The following is a 22,366-nucleotide window of genomic DNA, read 5'->3' on the forward strand; positions in this document are numbered from 1 at the left end:
GCACAAAAAAAAGATAACCAATCCTGAAATGGACAAACCTCGAAACGACATCAATGAACGGGGAAATGGTCTGACAGACTCAAACTTTTCTCTTCTCATTAAGGAGTGATCGAGTTACTGGAAGTCTGGATTCAAGATGGTACAATCAAATTGTCGTTCATCAGGAGAGAGCCAACTGAAGAAGAAATTGAGAATCTCCGGTACTGTCGCCTTCATAGGTTCATCGATCATCCAATAAGTAACTACAATATTTTTAAGCACGTCTTCAAAGAGAAGGTTGATCCCTAATAGCTTCAACTGGGGACTGAAGGAGTACACAAGAATCCTCTCCAGTCAGAACCTTTACACTTTGAACAACCAGTCAAAGAAGGAGTTCAATCGTGGATCGAGCATATATGTGAAATTTCTCTATATGTCTAAGGCACAAAGGAAAGACATGTTACAACACCGAATTACATTGTGTCAGACGTCTGTCCATCCCGGAAATACTCCTTGAACCTTCATCCAAAGACAAGGAGATGCACGACTGAGGACTGCTTACCACAGACCATATCAGAGGAAATGAATTCGGAAGAATGCTGGTCGATGCTGACACCACCATCAACATCATTTCACTGAAAACCCTCAGAGTCGCAAGTATCACTTGACAAGAAGCTACTTGTGATCTATCTCAATCAGAAACCTTGAAGGAACGCTCGGAAATACTTATGGCTATATCAACATAAGTTCAACCTATGAAGAAAACAAGTTTCACACATAATCAGGAAGATCCAGGATATGACATGTTTTTCAGACGAGCGTGGATTCATGCTGAAAAGATGGCTACTGACAAAGCACATTTGGTTGCACATCTCTCCAATGAAGAAAGTCCTGATCCAAAAGATTTGGCGGGTATGCCGTCATCAGAGCACTTAGAGGAATTTCGAACTTTGACGAGGTTGAAGCAAGAACCTGCAAAGATGCATAGACATTCATCAAGAGGTTCCGCACTCAGGCAAGTCTCATTCCTCCCATGTCTATGTCATTTATTTCCTCACATGTTATCCTAGCATTGGGACTTAATATGCTAGCAACTCTGCTATTGCAAGGCGAATGGTAGCTTCACCGCATTAGTATTTTACCAAATGGTTGAATCCGACGTTTGTCCGAATCGAACAATGAGATATTCATTACTGATATGATGTCCAAGCCTGGCAAAGAACACTTTGGACGTAGCCTTGCAGGAGTATTCATGTGTGCCACAAAATCGGAAAGCTATGATGTCTGCACAAGTGTTGAATCCCACTACTGCAACAAAAGGAGTGCTGAATCAACATAAGATACTCAGGGCCGAGATGATCAAACCTAAGATCTTAAGGGATATGACGCTCCAATGCTCAAGCATCTAAGAAGCCTTCAAATTGTACTCCCAATCAAAGAGTACACCTTCTATAATGGAGCCTCTAGCTTCAGCACAAATATCTCGACGATGACACATTGATTCAACACCAGCACGATCAAAGTGTAACTGAATTTATCCCATGATAAGACTTCTGAAGCAGATGCAACATCATTCATCCATGGATGGCACAAACTCCTTCAACATACACCGGGGACTTGATCTTATTGGAGAAATCAATTTTATTTCAATAAATGTTATCCACATAACAAGTTATTGCAACCTAATGTGATTCCATGAAACTTCATCAACAGGTCTCTCTACATCATAAGCCCCTGCACGACTGAGGAACTTCCTCTCTTCAGCGATCACATCCAGAATGGAAACTGCCGCTGCTATCTACCGCAAAAACATCGATTCCCTGACAAGGCACTTCACAGTAAAGGTTCAGGAGAATTTGGGTTAAACCCTACACCCTCATCTTAGGGACGCTCAACTCATCAATTAGTTCATGAATGTAAAGGCTCACTGGATGAAGGAGTAAAGACTATTTCGATAATCATGGATCTAGCCTTTTCGGTCTCTGGAGAAACTCCTACCATAGTATCGGCATCAACAAGCATTTCTGGAGAAAATTCTATCGTGATCCAGCATCAACGATGGTCTCAGGGGCAACATCCTCATGACCAACTTCATAAACTATTTGTTCTCTGAAATGTTACTCGATGGATCGGACTTCTCCAAGTACTAATGATTCATATCAAGGTGTGTAGACATGAAATATGTTCACATGAAAGTCTTTCCGAAGCTTGCACAACAGGCGGGCACAATCCCAAGTCTTCTACAAGATGTTCTCATCACCTCTACAAATGAGATACAACATACTTCAGTCCATGGGTTTCCAAAAACGTACGAATAAGTGAGGAATGGGACAATACTTCCTCAACTAAAGATGTTTATCTACGTCTCTGCTACAACATACCAAAAGGGCGCATCAATCAGACACACGAGCTGAAAGATATGGCCTCCAGACTTAAGTTCATGGAATCTGACAACTTGTACGGGATTACAAGTTACAAATGTGCACGCTTCATTGGATGACCTATACAACTACAAATTGGGTGATTCTTTTCTCATAAGATAACTCGGTCTCTTAGCTTCAAAAGTTGGGGTCAATCACTGAATTCCGACGACGTACGAGGTTCCTACAGCCTCCAGAGCATACAACATGCAAGCAGAAATTCGTGGACGGGATTGATAACCTATACAGTCGATCGATGTCCACCAGGTCTTTTCGCTAAGTCCTTCATCAAGGTACCTCCTACTTCGACCACCTAGGAGTTTACATCAATTTTTTTGTACCTGGGTCCTTTATCTAGGTCTTGCCAGAAGAAGGGAAAAAGAAAGGGAGAGATTTAACAAAATACTGGGGACTGACGGTCCACCGGCACCAAGTTCACCTATGCTAATCATTCATCATAAAACGAATTCTACAACCAAGACATACATCCATGGTCATTACATCATCCCCTCTTGAAAGAAACCTCAGTTAAGGTCCCGTGACCAAGGTTTCAGAAGTGATGTTTCTACGACTGACAGAAACAAGATGGCACTGCAAGCACCATGCTCATGTATCAATCAAGGGTCATGATCACAAATGCGTCAATGTCATTAAAATCCTTCACCAACCGTTCAAGACATAAGCGAATGGTCTAAATACACAACAGGAGTGTTTTACAACAAGCTCGTCTGAGATGATTTTACACTGTCCTGTACAAAGCAGCGATCTGGGAGAAACTGGTGAATAATCTAGGGATGAGTCATATACCATTCTCTTCGTATGGATGTCCTGCACAACATATCCAAAATTCACAACAATTGGATAAACGAGCAAAGAGATGTGGCTGATACATTGGACTACATGCCAGCTGAAAAATTTCTGAAAGTCTCCTGGAAGTTTACTGTTTCGTCGATTTCGGCCCTTAAATGTGCTCAAAAGCCGAAACGCCTCTTTGCTAAAGCTTGGAAATTTTCTGAGGATGTAGAAACATGGGTAGATAGCGAAATCCCGACATCGGACGAAGATTCTACAACATTTTTGCTAGAAGACCTAACTTCTGAATTTTCTGATGACGAATTATGACGAAATTCTTCATTCATCAACATCTGAATCAAGAGCTACACCATCAACACGAAGCTGAACTTCACACCGATAACCTCACTTGCTGAAGTCCGCAGTGCTTCTGCTGATGAGATATGAGCTTTTCATCTTCAGCTCTTTTCTTCTGTGATATTTCATCACATCCCTGCTTTCCCTCCAGCTAATACCAATAAAGCATATATCTTAGCACGGACGACTCCCAGACGATCGAGAGACGTACAATGTGTCAGCCTTCCAGCGTCTCTGAAAGGTTGATTCACCTCGGCATGAGCATCTACAGAAGTCTTCATCTTTGACTTCATAGACCGTTCCCCGGAAGAGCCAGAAGAGTTGTTGTAACCAGAAGTCACCACTATCTGAGGCGAAAGATATGGAGTCATGGATATACCAATAACAAATGCGTAACAAAATGGTAACAATCCAACTCTTACCTAGAACTTTTTTTCTCTCTCTTCTCTAAAAATCGACCTCTCAACTCAGTAACATTTTTTCTCTTTTCTTCATGATTCCTTAGCAATCTTCCACACAATCCAGGATATTCATGCACAACCAAGACATAAAATTGATCTAACTTCTACTTATTTCAAAATTTTCTCAACTATATTACTTTAATTCGTTTTCTTTTAAACAAATCTGTTAGTTTCATTTTTAAAATGTTTTCCTAACTAACTCTTAATCTTCCCAAAATGTGTTTACAGGTTGTTATCTCTCTAATGGCGTTTGCCTTATTTATAATTGTGATTACAGCGTTTGCTCTGCGTGCTAAGATACTTTTTGAAGCCAAAGTGTTACTATTGATTCATTATCATGAGAAGGTTCAACTCAGTCCATACCGGTCCACTATCATTCTCAAAAACCCCAAAAGGAAAAAAGGAGGAAATTTAGGAAATTCAAATTTCAAATTAGTCGCAACAATCTAGGAATTAGTTTCCTAAGATTACTCTTCTGGTTAATGGCCATATATATATTGTTTTTGTTTGTGATTTATACTGCTATAACAACTTTTTATTCCCTCACCAGAATACCCGGATTGAAAATCTAAGGAAACCCTAACACCTATAAATCTCGCTCTTATATCAGCCATTGTGAAACAGAAATCTCAACAACCCAACCCATCCAAAATCTCACCATGGAATCTGAGAAGAATGATCAAGTTTCTGATTTAGCAGCAAGATTCAAGCAAGCTGCTCTTGCGCTCGACAATGATGAAGAAACAGAAAATCCCCTACCTGAAGATGCAGCACTAGCAGAAGTTGAAGGAGAATGGGATCATTATCTCATTGGTATGATCATTATGGAAGGAAAAATAGGACACAAAGCTGTGCAGAAACATGTGAAGTTTACATGGTCTCATATCCCTGAAGGTGAAGTGAAAGTAGTGGAGATTGATGATAATATCATGGTATTCAAGTTTAAGGATGAAGATACAAAGAAAAATGTTTACATAACTAGACCCTGGAGTGTGAATGGAAATCTAGTTATTCTGCATCACTACAACTCAGAAGTGATATACAAGGAACTTGATTGGAACTTCCAGTATTTTTGGCTGCAGTTAAAAAAACTCCTACCTGAGCACATGAATCCTATATCAGTAACAAAGATAGGAAAACTGATGGGAGAGGTTATTGATATTGAACCTAAGGATGCTATTCCAGTTGATAAAGATGGTGTTAAAGTTTGTATCTCAATAGACATCAACAACCCTTTGAGAAGAGGAGATTTGGCTAAAACAGATGTTAGGTATACAAGATGGATCAATTTTTTTTATGAGAAGCAGCCACACAACATATGCCCTCATTGCTACATCATTAAGCACACTCAAGGTGCTTGTAAGGAAGCAGCTGAATTTTTTATTAAAGCTCATAACAAGCCATACTATTTTGGCATCAAAACTGTGACTGGGAAGAAGAAGTCTGGAGAAGAAAACTCAGCTGCAAATATCTCTATCATGCAGAAACAAAGGGTAATAAAGCACTCCCCTTTTGTCCCTACAAAGGATGGAATCATGATTGCTCCTGTGGTTAATAGTCCAGCACAAGATGAAGAAGACAACAACTCAACAAGATTAGGCAAAAGACTTAGGATCTCAGATACTCAAGACCCCAAGGAAAATCTGGCACCCAATGTCCTTCTCACCTCTCATTCTCCTGCTCATGATGGTAAATCAATGGAAACACTAGCTGCAGATAGACTCACACACAAAGAGAAGCAACCAAAAAACACTTCTGGGGAGAACAAGGTAAACAAAAAAAAATCTTTACTTATTTTTTTCTCAGTCAATTTATTTTTCCAAAAACATTTTACTTATTATTTCAACTGTTGTGATACTGTGTACACTAAGATGAAAATCATATCATGGAATGTGTGTGGCTTTGGAAATAAAGACACTAGAAACCATCTTCATATGCTCATCAAATCCCAAAATCCAGACATAATTTTCTTCTCAGAAACTAGAAACCAACAGAAAAGAATGCAATACATGTTAGCTAGATACAAATACCCAAATGTCTCTTTTTTAAACCCCATTGGTTTATCTGGTGGCTTGTGTCTTCTCTGGAAAGACAACATTGATCTGAAAGTGATTGATATGAGTTTGAACATGATAAATTGCATTGTTAAGTTAGACAGTCAAAACAATAACTCCTTGCTCACTTGTCTCTATGGTGCCCTGAATAAGAATGATAAAGAAGCACAATGGAACCACATTAACAATCTAAGAGAAAATCACAATAACCCTTGGATAGTTATAGGGGACCTAAATTTCATTCTAGATAGAAATGATAAAGAAGGAGGTAACACTCCCAGCCAAACTGATTTAGATGCTAATAATGACATTCTAAACATGAACAATTTGGATAGTATGCAATATATAGGAAACCCTTTCACTTGGACTAATAGAAGAAATGGTAATGACCTTATTCTAGAGAGACTAGATAGAGTCCTTACTTCTTTTGATTGGAATGCTATTTATCCTAATGTTGTCGTTTATCACTTGAATGTTGTTGGTAGTGACCACTGTCCCATCATGTTATTAACTAGCAAAAAAAGTAGTAATACAAAAAAAACCTTTAGGTTTAACAAAGCCTGGTTTAGAGACACTACTTGTCATGATCTGATTAAGCCTGAATGGAAAAGCAACACTAGTGGTTCTGCTGCCTATCAACTCACTCATTGTCTCAAAAACACTAAAGTTGGCCTTAGACACTGGAAACTCAGATCACCAATATTGAAACTCAATTATCTATTCTTACCTCTAGGGGAACTAATCATAATAATAGAAGGATAGAAGAGTTAACAACTGAGTTAAAACATTGGTATGATATAGAATCTGACTTCTGAAGACAAAAAGGCAAAGATGATGCTCTTCTTTTGGATGAGAGAAACACTGCTTACTTTCACCAAAAGGCCAATTTCAGAAAGCAAAGAACCCAGATAGAATCTTTGAAATCTGAGCATGAAATTTGGCTAGATGAGAGGCAAGACATTTAAAATGAACTTCTAAGACACTTTAGTAACATGAGCAGAACTTCTAACCCTCCTAGATCAGATGATTATCTCAAGAATATGCATGCTACAATTAGTGATACTGATAATGCCATGTTGATTGCTATACCCAATGCTGATGAGGTTAGAAAGATTGTTTTTGATATGAAACCTTGGTCCACTCCAGGTCCTGATGGTTTCCCACCTGGTTTTATCAACTAATGTGGGAAACTGTTGGCAATGATGTAGTAAAAATGGTTCAGGCCTTCTTCCACTCTCATCACCTGCTAAAACAAATGAACCATAATTTTACTACTCTTATTACTAAAAACAATTGTCCTAAAAGTGCAGTGGATTTCAAGCCAATAAGTCTGTGTAATGTGTCTTATAAGATCATCTCAAAATTGCTTGATTCTAGGCTTAAATGTGATTTGCATAAGATCATTTCTCCTGCTCAAACTGCCTTTTTGTCTGGTATATCAATTCATGATAATATAATAATTTCCCATGAATTAATTCATTCCATGAAAAAAATAAAGCTTTAGATGGTTGTGCTGCTATTAAATTAGACATGTCAAAAGCTTTTGACAGAGTTGAACGGTGTTTTCTCATTGATAATCTTAAAAAGCTTGGTTTCTCAAATGAATGGTGCAGCATGATAGAACAATGTATTACTATTGTCTCCACATCTATCCTTCTCAATGATGCTCCAGGTGATGTTTATCTACCTCAAAGAGGATTGAGGAAGGGTGATCCTCTATCACCCTACTTATTCATTCTTTGTATGGATTGTTTTTCTAGAAGTTCGATAATTGCTGAAAAAAATAATCTTATACATGGTTTCAAAGCTAATAAATATTGCCCTTTTATCTCTCACTTGTTCTTTGCAGATGACTGCCTCATTTTCATAAAATCTAGGAACAAAGATGCTAGGAATCTGTCTACTTTGATAGAACAATTTAGCAAATTCTCAGGGCAGGCTGTTAACTTTGATAAATCAGCTTTAGCTTTTAGCAGTAAGGTCCCAACCTCTGTCAAGAATGACATAGCAAACATACTCAGAATTAAGAGAATGTCACTCAATGAAAAATACCTAGGTGTACCTCTATTTCTACAAAAAAGGAAATATGACTCCTTTGTTCATCTGTTAGACAACTTCAAAGGTAGACTTGATATTTGGCAGGCCATCTTCTTAGCTGCTCCAGGTAAAACTGTCATGACTCAATCTGTTTTAGGAAGTCTTGGTAGTCACCACTTAGTTGTCTTTCCTATGCCTAAAGAACTCACAGATAAAATGGAAAAAATACAGATGAATTTCTGGTGGGGGAAAAAGGAAAACCAAAAAGGCTATTATCCCAAGAGATGGAATGACATTGCTCTGCCTAAGGATTTAGGAGGCCTTAACATAAGGAAAACTGATTTGATAAACTTAACTTTACTTGCTAAACTTGCTTGGAGGATGATTAACAATCCTGAGGAACCTTGGTCTGAAATATTGAGAGGAAAATATTTTCATGGTGTTAATCCTTTGACTGACAGTATTTGCAAAGAGGGCAGCTGGATTTGGCAAGGGATCTGCACAAGTTTGAATATTGTGAAAAGATACTATGTTTGGGAGATTGGTGATGGAAAGTCTGTAAATATTTGGAAAGACACTTGGATTCCAAATATGCACAGACCTCCTAATAACCAGTTCCACTATAGTAATATGTCCACTGTTAGTCAACTTATTGATAATGATAGTAGGAATTGGAATACTGATTGCCTAAATGCTTTGTTTGATGAACAAACTATTAAAGAAATTACTAACATCAGAATTCCAATTACAGGAAGTGATAAACTTAGATGGGAGCCTTACAGCAATAGAAATTTCACAATCAAGTCTGCCTACAATGTTCTTTTGAATGAACAACTAGCTTCTAAGCCTACTAAGAACAACTTATCTATTAGTTGGAAATCTTTTTGGAAACACGAACTGCCTCCTAGGGTCCAGCATTTTATGTGGAAATTCTTACATAAGTGTATATCAACTAAATCTAGGATTTCTAGGTTTACTAGACATCATGATAACACTTTCCCCCTTTGCAATAGTAGTACTGAGACAACTCAACACTTGTTTTATGACTGCCCTGTAGTTAGGCCTGTGTGGAATGCTGTAAACATAAGATTAAATGCTATTCTCCAGAATAAGGACTTGTATCAATGGATTAACAATTTCTTTTCTTGTTCAGTCACTACTGTGCAACATGATTTTAAGATGTATGAGGAAGTTAGTTTTATCTTATGGAGAATCTGGAAAGATAGATGTGCAAAAACTTTTGATAATAAATCTTTCAACAGTTATGAAGTGTCTAACAACATTATCCAACAGATCAATGATTGGACCAGAGTCAGAGATAGTCAATCTGTTAACATTACTGTATCCAATGGGATCAGTAAAATATGGCACCCTCCAACAGATGATGTCTATAAAATAAATTTTGATGCTTCACATATAAATAAAACTGTTTTGTCATGATGGGGCCTAATTTGTAGAGATTATGCAGGTATCAGCTATGCATTGCGAGGAGGTGCATCTCTAGCTGTGGATCCGGAGCAATATGAAGCACAATCACTGTTGGAAGCGGTTCAATGGGCACAAAGGAATGGTTGGAGGAAGATACATCTGGAAGGGGACTGCTCAAATGTGATATCATCTATTAATGGAAAGACAACAACATTAAAATGGACAACACAAAATCTTGTCCAAGATACTCTTAATATTCTCAGTTCTTTTGAGTTTTGGGTTTGCACTTATGCACACAGAGATGCAAATCACATAGCAGATTCTCTAACAAAGCATGTAAGAACTCAGTCTATTTGCTTTAGTTGGTTTAATAATGAGCCTGCTTGGATTAAAACATTGATCCAGCATGATCAAAACACTATGTAATTCCTCTTATTATCAATGAATGATTCATCCTTTCTTATTAAAAAAAAAAAAAAAAAAAAATCTTACCTATTTACAATTTCACTAGCTGTAGTGATTATAACGTCAGAATTTCGAAAACTTGCTCGTTCCTTCAAACCTGCAAAGACGAGCAAGATTCATTATTCAAAATTATGACTTGATTTTCATAAAACCATGAACAACCCACGTGAATTTTAACATCCACTGGTTTTTCAAAAATTGGACAGACGTCCATTCTACAATTGTGAAAACTCACATACAGACCTTATTTCACCATGTATAATTGTCTACTTTCAACGTTTGTTCAAAATCAAAACATTAATTTTACAAAAAATACGTTTTAACGTGAAACTCATGTAAATTTGAAAAACATATATATATATATATTTTTCTGCTCCCCTCGAGAGTATATTTTCAAAAATTTGTGAAAGCTTACATATCGAAAATAAATTTTTCATGAAAGCACATAGACAAAATTTTTACTAACAGACGCACGTCAAAAAAAAAAACTTTTTCTCTCGTACAAGCATCCACCTATGAAACGAGAGTTTATTAAATCTCACATATTTAAAAAAATCTCTCCTACATTACGGATTATTCCTAGTTTCTTAACTAACGATCAAACGAACGTCTGTTCCTAAAACAAGGGTTTTTACAAAACTCACGTCTATACATGCATATGTATATATAATTTTAACATGAACAAGTTATTAACTTCTGAAAAAGAAATAAAAATAAAGAAGCGGTGTTATACCAATTTACGCTCGTTAGACGATGCTCTGTCATGCTACTGGGATCTTCGTTCAAGCCATGGTTCGCTCGTACAATCGAAAATCCGGTAACATTCTATCTTACGACTAAGTTCAATTACTTATTACGTCTTTAACTAAAAAAATCACCATCCAGTGCTGAATGAGGAACATGACTATCCCTCACTAAGCAGGGGACTTAATGTAGATGGTGGATTTTCGACAAACGCTAAAATCGTAAAACCATAATTGTACATATTCTTGATCCAGCAATCAGATGAGTATTGAGGCTCATGTATCTCATTGAAGCATGAAAACTCATGCCTCAAGAGTCTCTGACTGAGTTTATAGTCTCTCAGAGCATACGTGAATATGCAGTCTCTCAACTGAGGCAACGACATATCCCATGAATACTGTGCAATTTCAGTAATCACTTTTATATAGAATCGAACGATTGGACGGCTCCTAGACAGCTCGCCTGCTAGTATAGAGCATAACGTCTTCAGGATGTAACAATGTTTTCCCTGACTATATAAAGGACATGCATATAAAATCTTAACGATTGGACGGCTCCTAGACAACTTGCCTGCTAGTATAGAGCAATAACGTCTTCAGGATGTAACAATGTTTTCCCTGACTATATAAAAGAAATATGACGCTTCAACAAGCTCATATCGCTCAATTCATGAATAATTAATGCTCCTAGACGATCGTGCTAGTATAGAGCCATCAATTAATTATTTCTAAATCATTAGATTCATTAACTGAATCCCTATAAAATATTCTATGTTCTCATAATATTTAATTACTTCAATTCATGGTTCTTCCCAGCAGAATTCCATGGGTTAGTGCTAAATATTCAACGTACGGGCATCTGAGCCGCTATCAAGAAAGCCCCGACCAAAATGGTGCAAGTGTACTTAGAAATAATGCACTAACGAGCACCTGAATGCACGAACGAGCATTCCAAAATACGAAGGAATGACGAACCTATGCAAAATAGGAAGAAAAATAATAATAATAAAATATTAGCTAAGGCGCTAGGGGACTGGGCCCACCGGCCGGCCAGTCACACCGTGGCCAGTCCCACGCCTAATTCTCTATCTTATTATATTTTTATTATTTTTCCTTGATCTCATGAAAATCCTTTCATTTGAACAAATATCCTTCATTTTAAGGAAACTCCTCAGTTTCATGGTGTTTCCTCCGTATCAAGGAAATAATAAAAAATTAGGAAAGGTGTCGCGGGACCAAGCTCACTAGCCGGCCGGTCATGCGCTAGTTGTGGTCGGTCCCACACCTTGCATTCCTTGTTATTTTATTATTATTATTTCCTTCATCCCATGAAATTCCTTGGTTTCATGATATTTCCTTCACATCAAGGAAAAGATATAAAATTAGGGAAGACTCACGGGACCGGGACCGGACCCTAGCCGGCGGACCATACCCTAGTCGTGGCCGGTCCCACATGCCCCTTATTTTATTATTATTAATTACCATTGTTTCCTTCATCTCATGGAAACTCCTTCACTTTAAGGAAAACTCCTTGATTCATGGTATTTCCCTAAAATCATGAAAAATAATATAAAATTAGGAAAAGTGCTACGGGACCGGGCTTATTGGCCGGACGGCCATGCCTTGGCCATAGCCGGTCCCATACTTCATGATTCCTTATTTTATTATTATTATTTCCATCATCTCATGGAAATTCCTTACCCTTATGAAATTCCTCAATTTCATGGTATTTCCTTCACATCAAGGAAATTACATAAAATTGGGAAAGGTGTCACGGGACTGGGCTTTCTAGCCGGCCGGCCATGCCCTAGCCGTGGCCGGTCCCACACCTCATGGAAATTCCTCAGTTTCAGCAAAACCCCTGAATTCTTCATATTTTCTCAAATGAATGCTCAAATGCACGGCAGAAAATATCAAAATTCTCAGGACTAAGACACGAACACGTGATATGAGCATATTACCTTGACCGACCAAGGTTGGCTCTTTGGCTTGCAAGAGGTCGGTCCCATAATTTTTCATCATTTGACCTAATTTGTTCACATTAGGTTCAAACTCTTCCAAACAATTTGGAATTTTCATAAAACGATCGTCAGTCGATCCCGTGACCAACTAGGTTTCATGACTCCTTGGTCGGTCCTTCATCTCTTCATAATTAATTAGGTTTTATCACCTAAGGTTCAGACGAGCATTATTTCAAAAAGTGATTAAACCAGCATTTGATCATCTTTTCACCAACTGGTCTTCAAGAGACTTTAGTATTTTGCTCACTAGAGCGTCTGGGCGTTACATGGTCGACTCATCATCCCATGTAATCGATCCCTCCTTCACTCCGTGGTTAATTTTCAATAAATCATCAATTGATCAGCAATTAGGGTTTTCGAATCCAAGGTTCATAATTCCAGATTCAAACGCTAATAATTTTACGTTGATCCCGTGATCAACATTTTAATTAATTATACTCGGTTATGTTGCCAGTATTCTAAATTAATATTTTATTTGGTTATGTTACCAATAATTCATCAAACGAGCAACATTTCCTCAGATGAGCAATATTTGCTCAGACTAAGGAATATTGGTTCAACTATCAATATTCAACAATCCATTGAATTAGCAATATTTGCTCACTTTAACTATCAACATTTACTCGAGAATTATACCTCTGCCTCAACAGACACGTTCGATTCATGAGTCTTAGAACATTTGCATATCACGTTCGACTCAGCAATACAAGGACTCATCGTCCCACGAAGTCAGCAACTGACTAACTAAATACACGTATGCCTTGCAGACCCACAATCACGAGATATCAATCGTGTTACATGGGGGATATTAACTAGGGTTTTAGTCTCGCGGTCTACGACACGTGTGTTCATACACAAGATGAGAATGTGAGCTAGTCGTGCAATCAGTTGGAGGGGTTAGCAAAGTAGTAGATGGAAAATCAACCAAGTCTCTGCACGATGAGCGACTAGTTTTAACAAGATTTCCACTTCCCCACTCTTTGACTCCAGCAACTGTCACACTTCATGGGATCAAGGTGTTTACGATTCTAGCAATATAAATAAGTCTCTGAATCATGATTGAAAAAACAGACAATTTTCGTAAAACAAGAGCACACAAACTCATCGTCTGAAACAATTACTCTCAACAGAGCAAATTCAATCAATCAAAACTTATCTTATTTCTTCACGCAGAATACATAACACACCTACAATTTTGATCACTATTGATCTCACACTTTCTCAGCTTCCCTCCTACAGACCGACCCATCCTCTCTTGTGACCGAATTGACTCCGGAACGACCATTATCTTGGTTTAGGCCAGAGTCCTACAGATTCTTCTCTCGAATTCAAAGTACTCCCTCTTGCAGTGCATCTGTGTGAGGTTAGACAGTTCGCTCGGTTTAAGGAGTTTCCTCTGCACGATCGTCTCCTCAATTCCTTAAAAAACAGCAACTCGTTTTTCCCTATTTACAGAAAGTTATGTTATGTTTCAATCAATTTGAAAATTGCTTTGACGAAAAATAGTTTGAGAATAACAACTATATAATGTCCTCTAAGAATGTTTCAATGATTGAAATGAGTGTTTAGATTATATAACCATTGTTGGATATACGCATTGTGTGGCAACACATATATGTATAAGTTCTTATTCCTTGAACAAAGTATGCGTACTTTGTTGATCAGGAAAACCGGAACAAGAGCTGTGAACTCAGTCCGCGAACTGGCGGAGGTTATCATCCCGAGAAAATATGCTGGAGTTTGAGAACTCCTTCCGGGAACTTAAGTCCGCGAACTTGAGTTGGTTATATCTAAAGACGATTTTTGTGGACTTATATTTATATTAACTAAGGAATGCATTTTGCAAACCGTGGCTATAAAGTTCATGAATTGATTCGAGCGAATCAAATAGTTTTTGCTTCGATTGTGTCTTGTATACTTATATAAGATTTATACAATTGAACAACTCTCTAACTAGTTCATTTGAGTCATTTGAACTAGTTATGGTAAAGAAGAATATGGTTGATATGAAAGTGCTCATATGGCTAACCATTTGGTTAACTATTGTTGAACCAACAAATGTACATGTTTGGGTACGGTTACACAAACCTAAAATCGTGCATTTCATTTGTGTGTAACAAGCTAAGTTTTCGATCCAACGGTTGAAAGATATTAACTTGAATCTAATCAGGTTTTCATTTAATGGTGAATATTGAATGCTTTGTTACTAAGCTAACATTGATTGCAAACCCTGATTTGAAAGACTATATAAGAGAGAACTCTAGTAACTGGGAAACCTAATCCCCACACCTCCTGTGTGATACTAGTTGTATTGTCTAGAGTCGATTCTCCTTTAACCTTAGGTTTCTTATCGAGACCCTGTAGGTTAAGGACTTGAAGACTTCATTGGGATTGTGAAGCCAGACCGATACTGCTTTCTTATAGTTGTGTGATCTGATCTTGCTGATTCTATCGTGTTGAGTACAATCGTAAGGATTGACTTGAGATTAATATCTACGATAGGCAAGATATAAAAGTAGTCAAAAACATCTTCGTCTCATTATTTGTGATTCCACAATATCTTATTTCGCCGCGTCGATTAAGATTATTGTGAGGTGATTGATAATACTATGCTGTTCTTCGGGAATACAAGTCCGGGTTATCAATTGGTTCCTGTTCACCTTGATTTATCAAAAGACGGAACAAAAATTGTAGGTATTTCTGTAGGAGACAGATTTATCTATTATCGTAGACTTTTCTGTGTGATACAAATTTGTTTATTAAAGTCTTCGGTTGTGTCTTGTATACTTATATAAGATTTATACAATTGAACAACTCTCTAACTAGTTCATTTGAGTCATTTGAACTAGTTATGGCGAAGAAGAATATGGTTGATATGAAAGTGCTCATATGGCTAACCATTTGGTTAACTATTGTTGAACCAACAAATGTACATGTTTGGGCACGGTTACACAAACCTAAAATCGTGTATTTTATTTGTGTGTAACAAGCTAAGTTTTCGATCCTACAGTTGAAAGGTATTAGCTTGAATCTAATCAGGTTTTCATCTAACGGTGAATATTAAATGCTTTGTTACTAAGCTAACATTGATTGCAAACCCTGATTTGTAAGACTATATAAGGGAGAACTCTAGCAACTGGGAAACCTAATCCCCATACATCATGTGTGATACTAGTTGTATTAGCTAGAGTCGATTCTCCTTTAACCTTAGGTTTCTTATCGAGACCCTGTAGGTTAACGACTTGAAGACTTCATTGGGATTGTGAAGCCAGACCGATACTGCTTTCTTGTAGTTGTGTGATCTGATCTTGCTGATTCTATCGTGTTGAGTACAATCATAACGATTGGCTTGAGATTAATATCTCCGATAGGCAAGATATAAAAGTAGTCACAAACATCTTCGTATCATCGTTTGTGATTCCACAATATCTTCTTTCGCCGCACCGATTAAGATTATTGTGAGGTGATTGATATTACTAGGTTGTTCTTCGGGAATATAAGTACGGGTTATCAATTGTTTCCTGTTCACCTTGATTTATCAAAAGACGGAACAAAACTTGTAGGTATTTCTGTGGGAGACATATTTATCTATTATCGTAGACTTTTCTGTGTGATACAGATTTGTTTATTAAATTCTTCGACTTTGGGTCGTAGAAACTCTTAGTTGTGGGTGAGATCAGCTAAGGGAATCAAGTGCGTAGTATCCTGCTGGGATCAGAGACGTAAGGAGCGCAACTGTACCTTGGATCAGTGTGAGATTGATTGGGGTTCAAATACAATCCAGACCGAATGTAGTAGGGTAGTATTTGTAGCGGCTTAATACAGTGTGTGTTCAATCTGGACTAGGTCCCGGGGTTTTTCTGCATTTGCGGTTTCCCCGTTAACAAAATTCCGGTGTCTGTGTCATTTCTTTTCCGCAATATATTTTGTTATATAATTGAAATATCACAGGTTGTGCGTTAAGATCAATCAATTAGAATATCCAACCTTTGGTTGTTGATTTACATTGATTGATACTTGAACATTGGTCTTTGGTACCGCTCAGTGATTTCTCTTGTATTCTATTAGACTCGCAGATTTCTATTTGCTTGAGTAAGAATTGAATCAAGAAAGAGAGATATAACTCTTTGATATACTTTATTAAGATTGTGTCTAGTTGATTCTATTGAAAGTATATTGGGGTTTCTCCATACAGATTGCTAATCGAAATATTGGGTAAGGTTATTGTACCCCGCTTTTTCAGTGCTCATTTCTCATTTTTCAGGCTCCACTAGTGACTCTGGATCATCTTCTAGTTCCTTCGTGTCTCTACCTAAAGTTGCTGATATTCCGTTGGGCTCGTCCATTCCTGAGGTTGGTTTTCCCTTTTTTTTTTTGCGTCGATCATTTTCCTATCCTTTTGTTGACATACTGTTGTTGGCGCTAGGATATGGATAAGAAGCGAAAAGAAGCCGCGAAGCCTGACATGGACGGCGCTAGGCGCGTGGTGCCTAGTGGAAATATATCTTCCAGGCGTACTGAAATGGATGGTGGCGGCTCGTCTGTTCTTTGAGAGAAGCAGACTGATACTCCTATTGCTAATACACCAACCACCCCTGTTGTAACAGAAGATTCTGAGGATGCGCGATTTCCTTTCCCTTTGGTGGTGAGTGTTGTTGAGGCTGGAGTAGACCCCGGTACCCACACCCTTGTCCACGGCTTCTGGGTTCCAACTGTTTTTGCTGCCGCTTATAGAGACATCGTCGAGCGCGGTGGTGGTCACATGGAAAAGGAGGGTCTTTTGGCCGTTCCTATTTTGTGCTACATGACTAAGAATCTTTTGGAGATTGCGGACCAACTTACGCGTGTAGGGGATGATCCTGTCGATGCAGCGATGTTACGTAGATGGGAAGCTGCTGTGCAATCTTCACTCAACGTTAAGTTCCCGATAGCATGGCTGAAGGAGTTGTTGGCAAAGGTGAAGAGCCGCAATGATCCTCGTGGTCGTCTTACTGGTCAAATCTCCTAGGTGAAGGAGAAGCTGGAGAAGTGTTCAGAGACGACTTCTAGTAAGAAGGTGGTGTTGAGTCTGTTATTTGCTGATGTTGGGTCAGAATATGACAAGGTGTTACGTGCTGAGGCTGCCGAAGCGAAAGTTCGTGCTAACCTCGAGGAGAAACGACAGGAGCTGGATAGGCTCTAATTTGCTTGAGGCGCTTTGTCCCTGCGTCGGCTTTTCTTTTATTTTTCTTTGTTGGACTTGCTTTTAAGGTGTCGCGTTTGTTGTTTGTTTTTACATTGTGGGATATTTTGTGATGTTTGATTAATTCCTTCTGTTACTGGTATTTTATTACTTTTAGCTAACTGCTTAGGTTGTTTATAATTTTCTTGTCTTATTATTGAGATGTACGTTAGGTTAGGCGAGTGTTCTCGTCCTCTTTAAGTATGCCGATTGCTGAATGATTGCCCTCTTCCCTCCCCCTTCTTTTTTTTAAGAGGGTATCAGGTAAGTCATGCATTGATAATCGTATCTACTCTTCTTTCCAGCGGGAAGCGATGGGAAAAGTGGGAATTGGTAGAGTTCGCCCGTTCCCCGCTATTTACTTTGAAAGGGTGTTGATTGCAGCATGTACGGGGGATACACGCCTGCTTTGTTAATCAGACGCGTTTGGTGTTTCTAGGACCTTAGTGTATTTTGGCAGTCAATTATGTGCCTTTTGGCATTTCTGGAGACTTCTTGTTCGTTAGTTAATCAAGTGCCTTTAGCATAGTCGGAGCCTTTGTAGGTTTATTAGTCGATCGGTCGTCTTTGGTGGGGTAGGCGTGGGTAGGGCGCGCCTATTCCCTCATTTTAGTTTGAAAGGGTGTTGGGTGAAGTGGGTATTTAGGGTATTGGGCGCTTTTGGCCCCCTCAAGATCTTTTGTGAATTTTTCAGTCAACTAGGCGCCTTTGGCATTCCTGAGACCTTTTACGAATGTCAGTCAATCAGGCGCCTTTGAAATTCCTTAGATCTTTTGTGGATTTGTCAGTCAATCAGGCGTCGTTGGCATTCCTGAAACCTTTTGTGAATTTGTCAGTCAATCAGGCGCCTTTGGATTTCCTGAGACCTTTTGTGAATTTGTTAGTAGATCGGGTGCCTTTGGCATTCCCGAGACCTTTTGTGAATTTGTCAGTCGCCATTGGCATTCCGGAAACATTTTGTGAATTTGTCAGTCAATCAGGCGCCTTTGGCTTTCCTGAGACCTTTTGTGAATTTGTCAGTCGATTGGGCGCCTTTGGCATTCCCGAGACCTTTTGTGAATTTGTCAGTCGACCAGACGCCTTTGGCATTCCCGGGACCTTTTGTGAAATTGTCAGTAAATCAGGCGCCATTGGCTGTCCTGAGACCTTCTGAGACATCTTCCCGTCAATCATGAGAAAGTTTGTTCTTACCAAAAAGAAAAGTGTTTACAACTCGCGGGCTTATACTCCGCATTCTCCATTTTTCTCTCTTTTGGGTTAGTGGTGAGGGAATGGATCATGTTCAATCGTCTGCCTTGTTGTCTTGAGTTCCCCATCTGCCCGCTTGCGTTCGAATATTCTTCGAATGGCAAAGCATTCTTCCGTTGGGTGTCCCATCCTTCGGTGGTAGTGGCAGTATCTGGCCGAGTTTTTATCCATTTTGTTGATATCTACTGTGGTCAGGGGTAGCTAAATTTCCCTTTCGGCGATACATTGATTTAAGAGTTTAATTGCGCGCTCTTTGCTGCAGGGAAGAGGGGGTGGTGTTTTATAATCGCGCCTACTTTCTCCGTTCCTCCCCTGGTTTCTTCCATCAGCCTGGGACTGGTCTCTATTCTCCTTATTAATATTAGATCTCACGTTGCGTGGGGTTCCCGATACAACGCTAACCGTGGTGCACCAAACATGGTCTCTAGGTGTCTCTTTTATGCAGTCGGCAATTCTCTCAGCTGCTTCTTCTAGTTCTACGAAGGTCTGGAACCTGAAATTAATTAAACCCCCTCTGAAAGCTGGGACCATTCCACGTACGCAAATTTCGACAAGTGCTTCCTCGTTGATGTCTTCATGACAGTCCAGTGTCAAGCGCCGGAACCGTAAGGTGTACTTTCCTACTTCTTCGCTTATCCGTTGCCCGCTCTTGCTCAGATCTATCGGCGTGATATTTCTTTTGGCCGAGTAAAACTTCCCAATAAAGAGCGTGGACAAAGATTGCCAGGAGTCCACGCTTTCTTCCTTTAGGTTGTCATACCAAGTGAACGTTTTGCCTGTGGGTGACTTGGGGAATTCTTTTAAGCATAGTTTTCCATCGGTAGCTCCGTTGTTCATTGCTGATAAGAATCGGTAAAGATGTTCTCGCGCATTTCCTTGAACTTCATACACTTTGAACTTTGGCGAGATGTAGTCTTCGGGATACGAGTATTCTTGGATGTGCGCGGGGTATGGGCTATTCACGTGGAAATGATTGTCTTGTTTTACCACATGGTAGTTTTGCTCTAGGTACAATCCCAATGACGTCTTTAAGTCGTTGACCTGGTTTTAGAGAAGAAAACCAATGGTTAAAGGAGAATGGACTCTAGCGAGCGCACTAGTATCACACAGACGTGTGGGGATTAGTTTTGACCAATGCTATATGTCTCCTATATATAGCCTTCAAATCAGGGTTTTGCCTTAGTTACAAAGCAATCCATATTCACCATTAGATGAAAACCTGATTTAGATTCAAGCTAATATTTCTCAACCGTTAAATCTAAAACTTAGCTTGTCACTCACACTTGGGTAAAATTTTACTGGGTTTGTGAAAACCATGCCCAAACGTGTACGTGTATGTTGGTTCAACATAGTAACCCAAAAGGTTAACCATATGATCATTTCATATTAACCTAGTTATTATTCACCATAACTAGTTCAATTGACTCAAATGAACTAGTTAGAGAGTTGTTCAATTGCTATGAGATCTTATGTAACTACACAAGACACAATTGAAACAAAGATGATTCGATTCGATGAATCGACTCATGAACTTTATAGACACGGTCTGCATAAATCATTCCTTAGTAATTTAAGTTTCATGTTCAGAGCACATATTTAGATCATAACCACTTAAGCTACACTACAAGTTCGCGGACTTAAGGAAACCGGCAGAGTTTTCCAAACTCAGCAGAAAATCTCGGCAAAGAGACTTCCGCCAGTTCGCGGACTAAACACGCAAACGAGTTTTTGGAAAATCCTAGTAGAAATTCTCGGCAAGAGAACTTCCATCAGTTCGCGGACTTGGCAAAGACAATTCCTCCGGTTTCTCTCAATCAACAAAGTTCGAAAACTTCGTATTAAGGAATACATGGTTATATAATCTAAAATCTCATTCCAATCATTGATACATTCTCAGAGGACGTTATATAGCAGTTATTCACAGACCGTTTCACGTCAGAGCAATTCTCAAAGTAATTGAAACTTTTCATGACTTTCGTCACTAGGTGAAGACAAACTTGATCAAAGCGAAACGCTTTACCAACACACGATTTCGAGAAAAAGATAAGAAGTGAATACTCAGCTCGAAATGTCAAATGTGTATGATCCAGTCTATATAGCATACGACTTTTTGTCTCATAAGAAGTAGGAGATAGAATAGATAGACTTTTGAGTGATAGATAAGTTCAAGTCTCCATATACCTTTTTGTTGATGAAGTTCCACGGTTCCTTGAGTAGATCTTCGTCGTTGTATAATGAATCGCCATGAAGTCCTTGAGCTCAACTACACTTTTCTATCCTAGTCCGAGACTTAGCTATGTATACTAGAAATCAAGACTCGTAGTTTTGATCACTAACATTAACAAACATGCTTGATATAGAAACGCATGCGAGGTCGACCGAGCTATGCTCTAACAATCTCCCCCTTTGTAAATTTTGGTGACAAAACTATTAATACATATGGAATACAAAAAAGATAAACTTTAGTGGCTCCTATTCCATAGTCTAATCTTCAATGTTCCTTGAAATCTCCGTCCTTACAAGTACTCCAATGATCCCAAAGGTTGTAAGTTTAGCACCACCGTTGTTGAAGATCCGTAGCTATAACAACGAGAGAAATCGAGATTCTCGATCATTATTATACAATGTCATAGTATCATTATGTAACATCAAAGTCCAATTGCATCACAACTTTAACAACAATACTATGGTGATATGTATCACTCCCCCTTAGTCAATACTCCATCTCGATCATGGAAACCACTCCCCCTTACACAATGATCCGAAAATCATATGTATTTTGTAGTGTGAACTACATTATTTCTCCCCCTTTTTGTCAATAAAATTGGCAAACGTAAAAGAACAGGATCATAATGAAATTTCCACAAGAGACATTTCATAGACTAAAATAAAAATACATACCAACTTAATTTAGATGCAATCATAAAGCCAAAGCTAAATGGATTCATCAAGGAGTTTTAAGATACAAGATAACCCCTATAAAATTCCACAACCGCACACCCCGCAAGATATTACCATTAAGCACAAGTTCAAAAGAACTCTCCCCCATTTGATGTCATTCCCGAAAGAACAACAAGAGCGACCTTAATTTCGAAAGAAAAGAAGGATTTTTTAATTGGACACCAAAAACCATGGAAATG

At 38.6% G+C, this 22,366-nt stretch overlaps 1 protein-coding gene across 1 annotated transcript; it reads left to right on the plus strand.

The window, feature by feature from the left end:
* The first annotated feature begins 4,668 nt into the window (after positions 1-4,668).
* On the plus strand, positions 4,669-6,825 carry LOC113343999. The gene is made up of 2 exons (XM_026588061.1): positions 4,669-5,778; positions 5,881-6,825. The coding sequence occupies exons 1-2, from the start codon at positions 4,669-4,671 to the stop codon at positions 6,823-6,825; spliced, it is 2,055 nt and encodes a 684-aa protein (XP_026443846.1).
* Positions 6,826-22,366: the final 15,541 nt, after the last annotated feature.

This window comes from Papaver somniferum, unplaced genomic scaffold (assembly GCF_003573695.1).
Source record: "Papaver somniferum cultivar HN1 unplaced genomic scaffold, ASM357369v1 unplaced-scaffold_70, whole genome shotgun sequence".
NCBI lineage: Eukaryota > Viridiplantae > Streptophyta > Magnoliopsida > Ranunculales > Papaveraceae > Papaver > Papaver somniferum.

Coding starts and splice junctions, on each gene's coding strand:
- LOC113343999 (XM_026588061.1), top strand. CDS start 4,669: ATGGAATCTGAGAAGAATGATCAAGTTTCTGATTTAGCAGCAAGATTC. Junction 5,779..5,880: donor ACACTTCTGGGGAGAACAAG/GTAAACAAAAAA, acceptor GTGTACACTAAG/ATGAAAATCATATCATGGAA.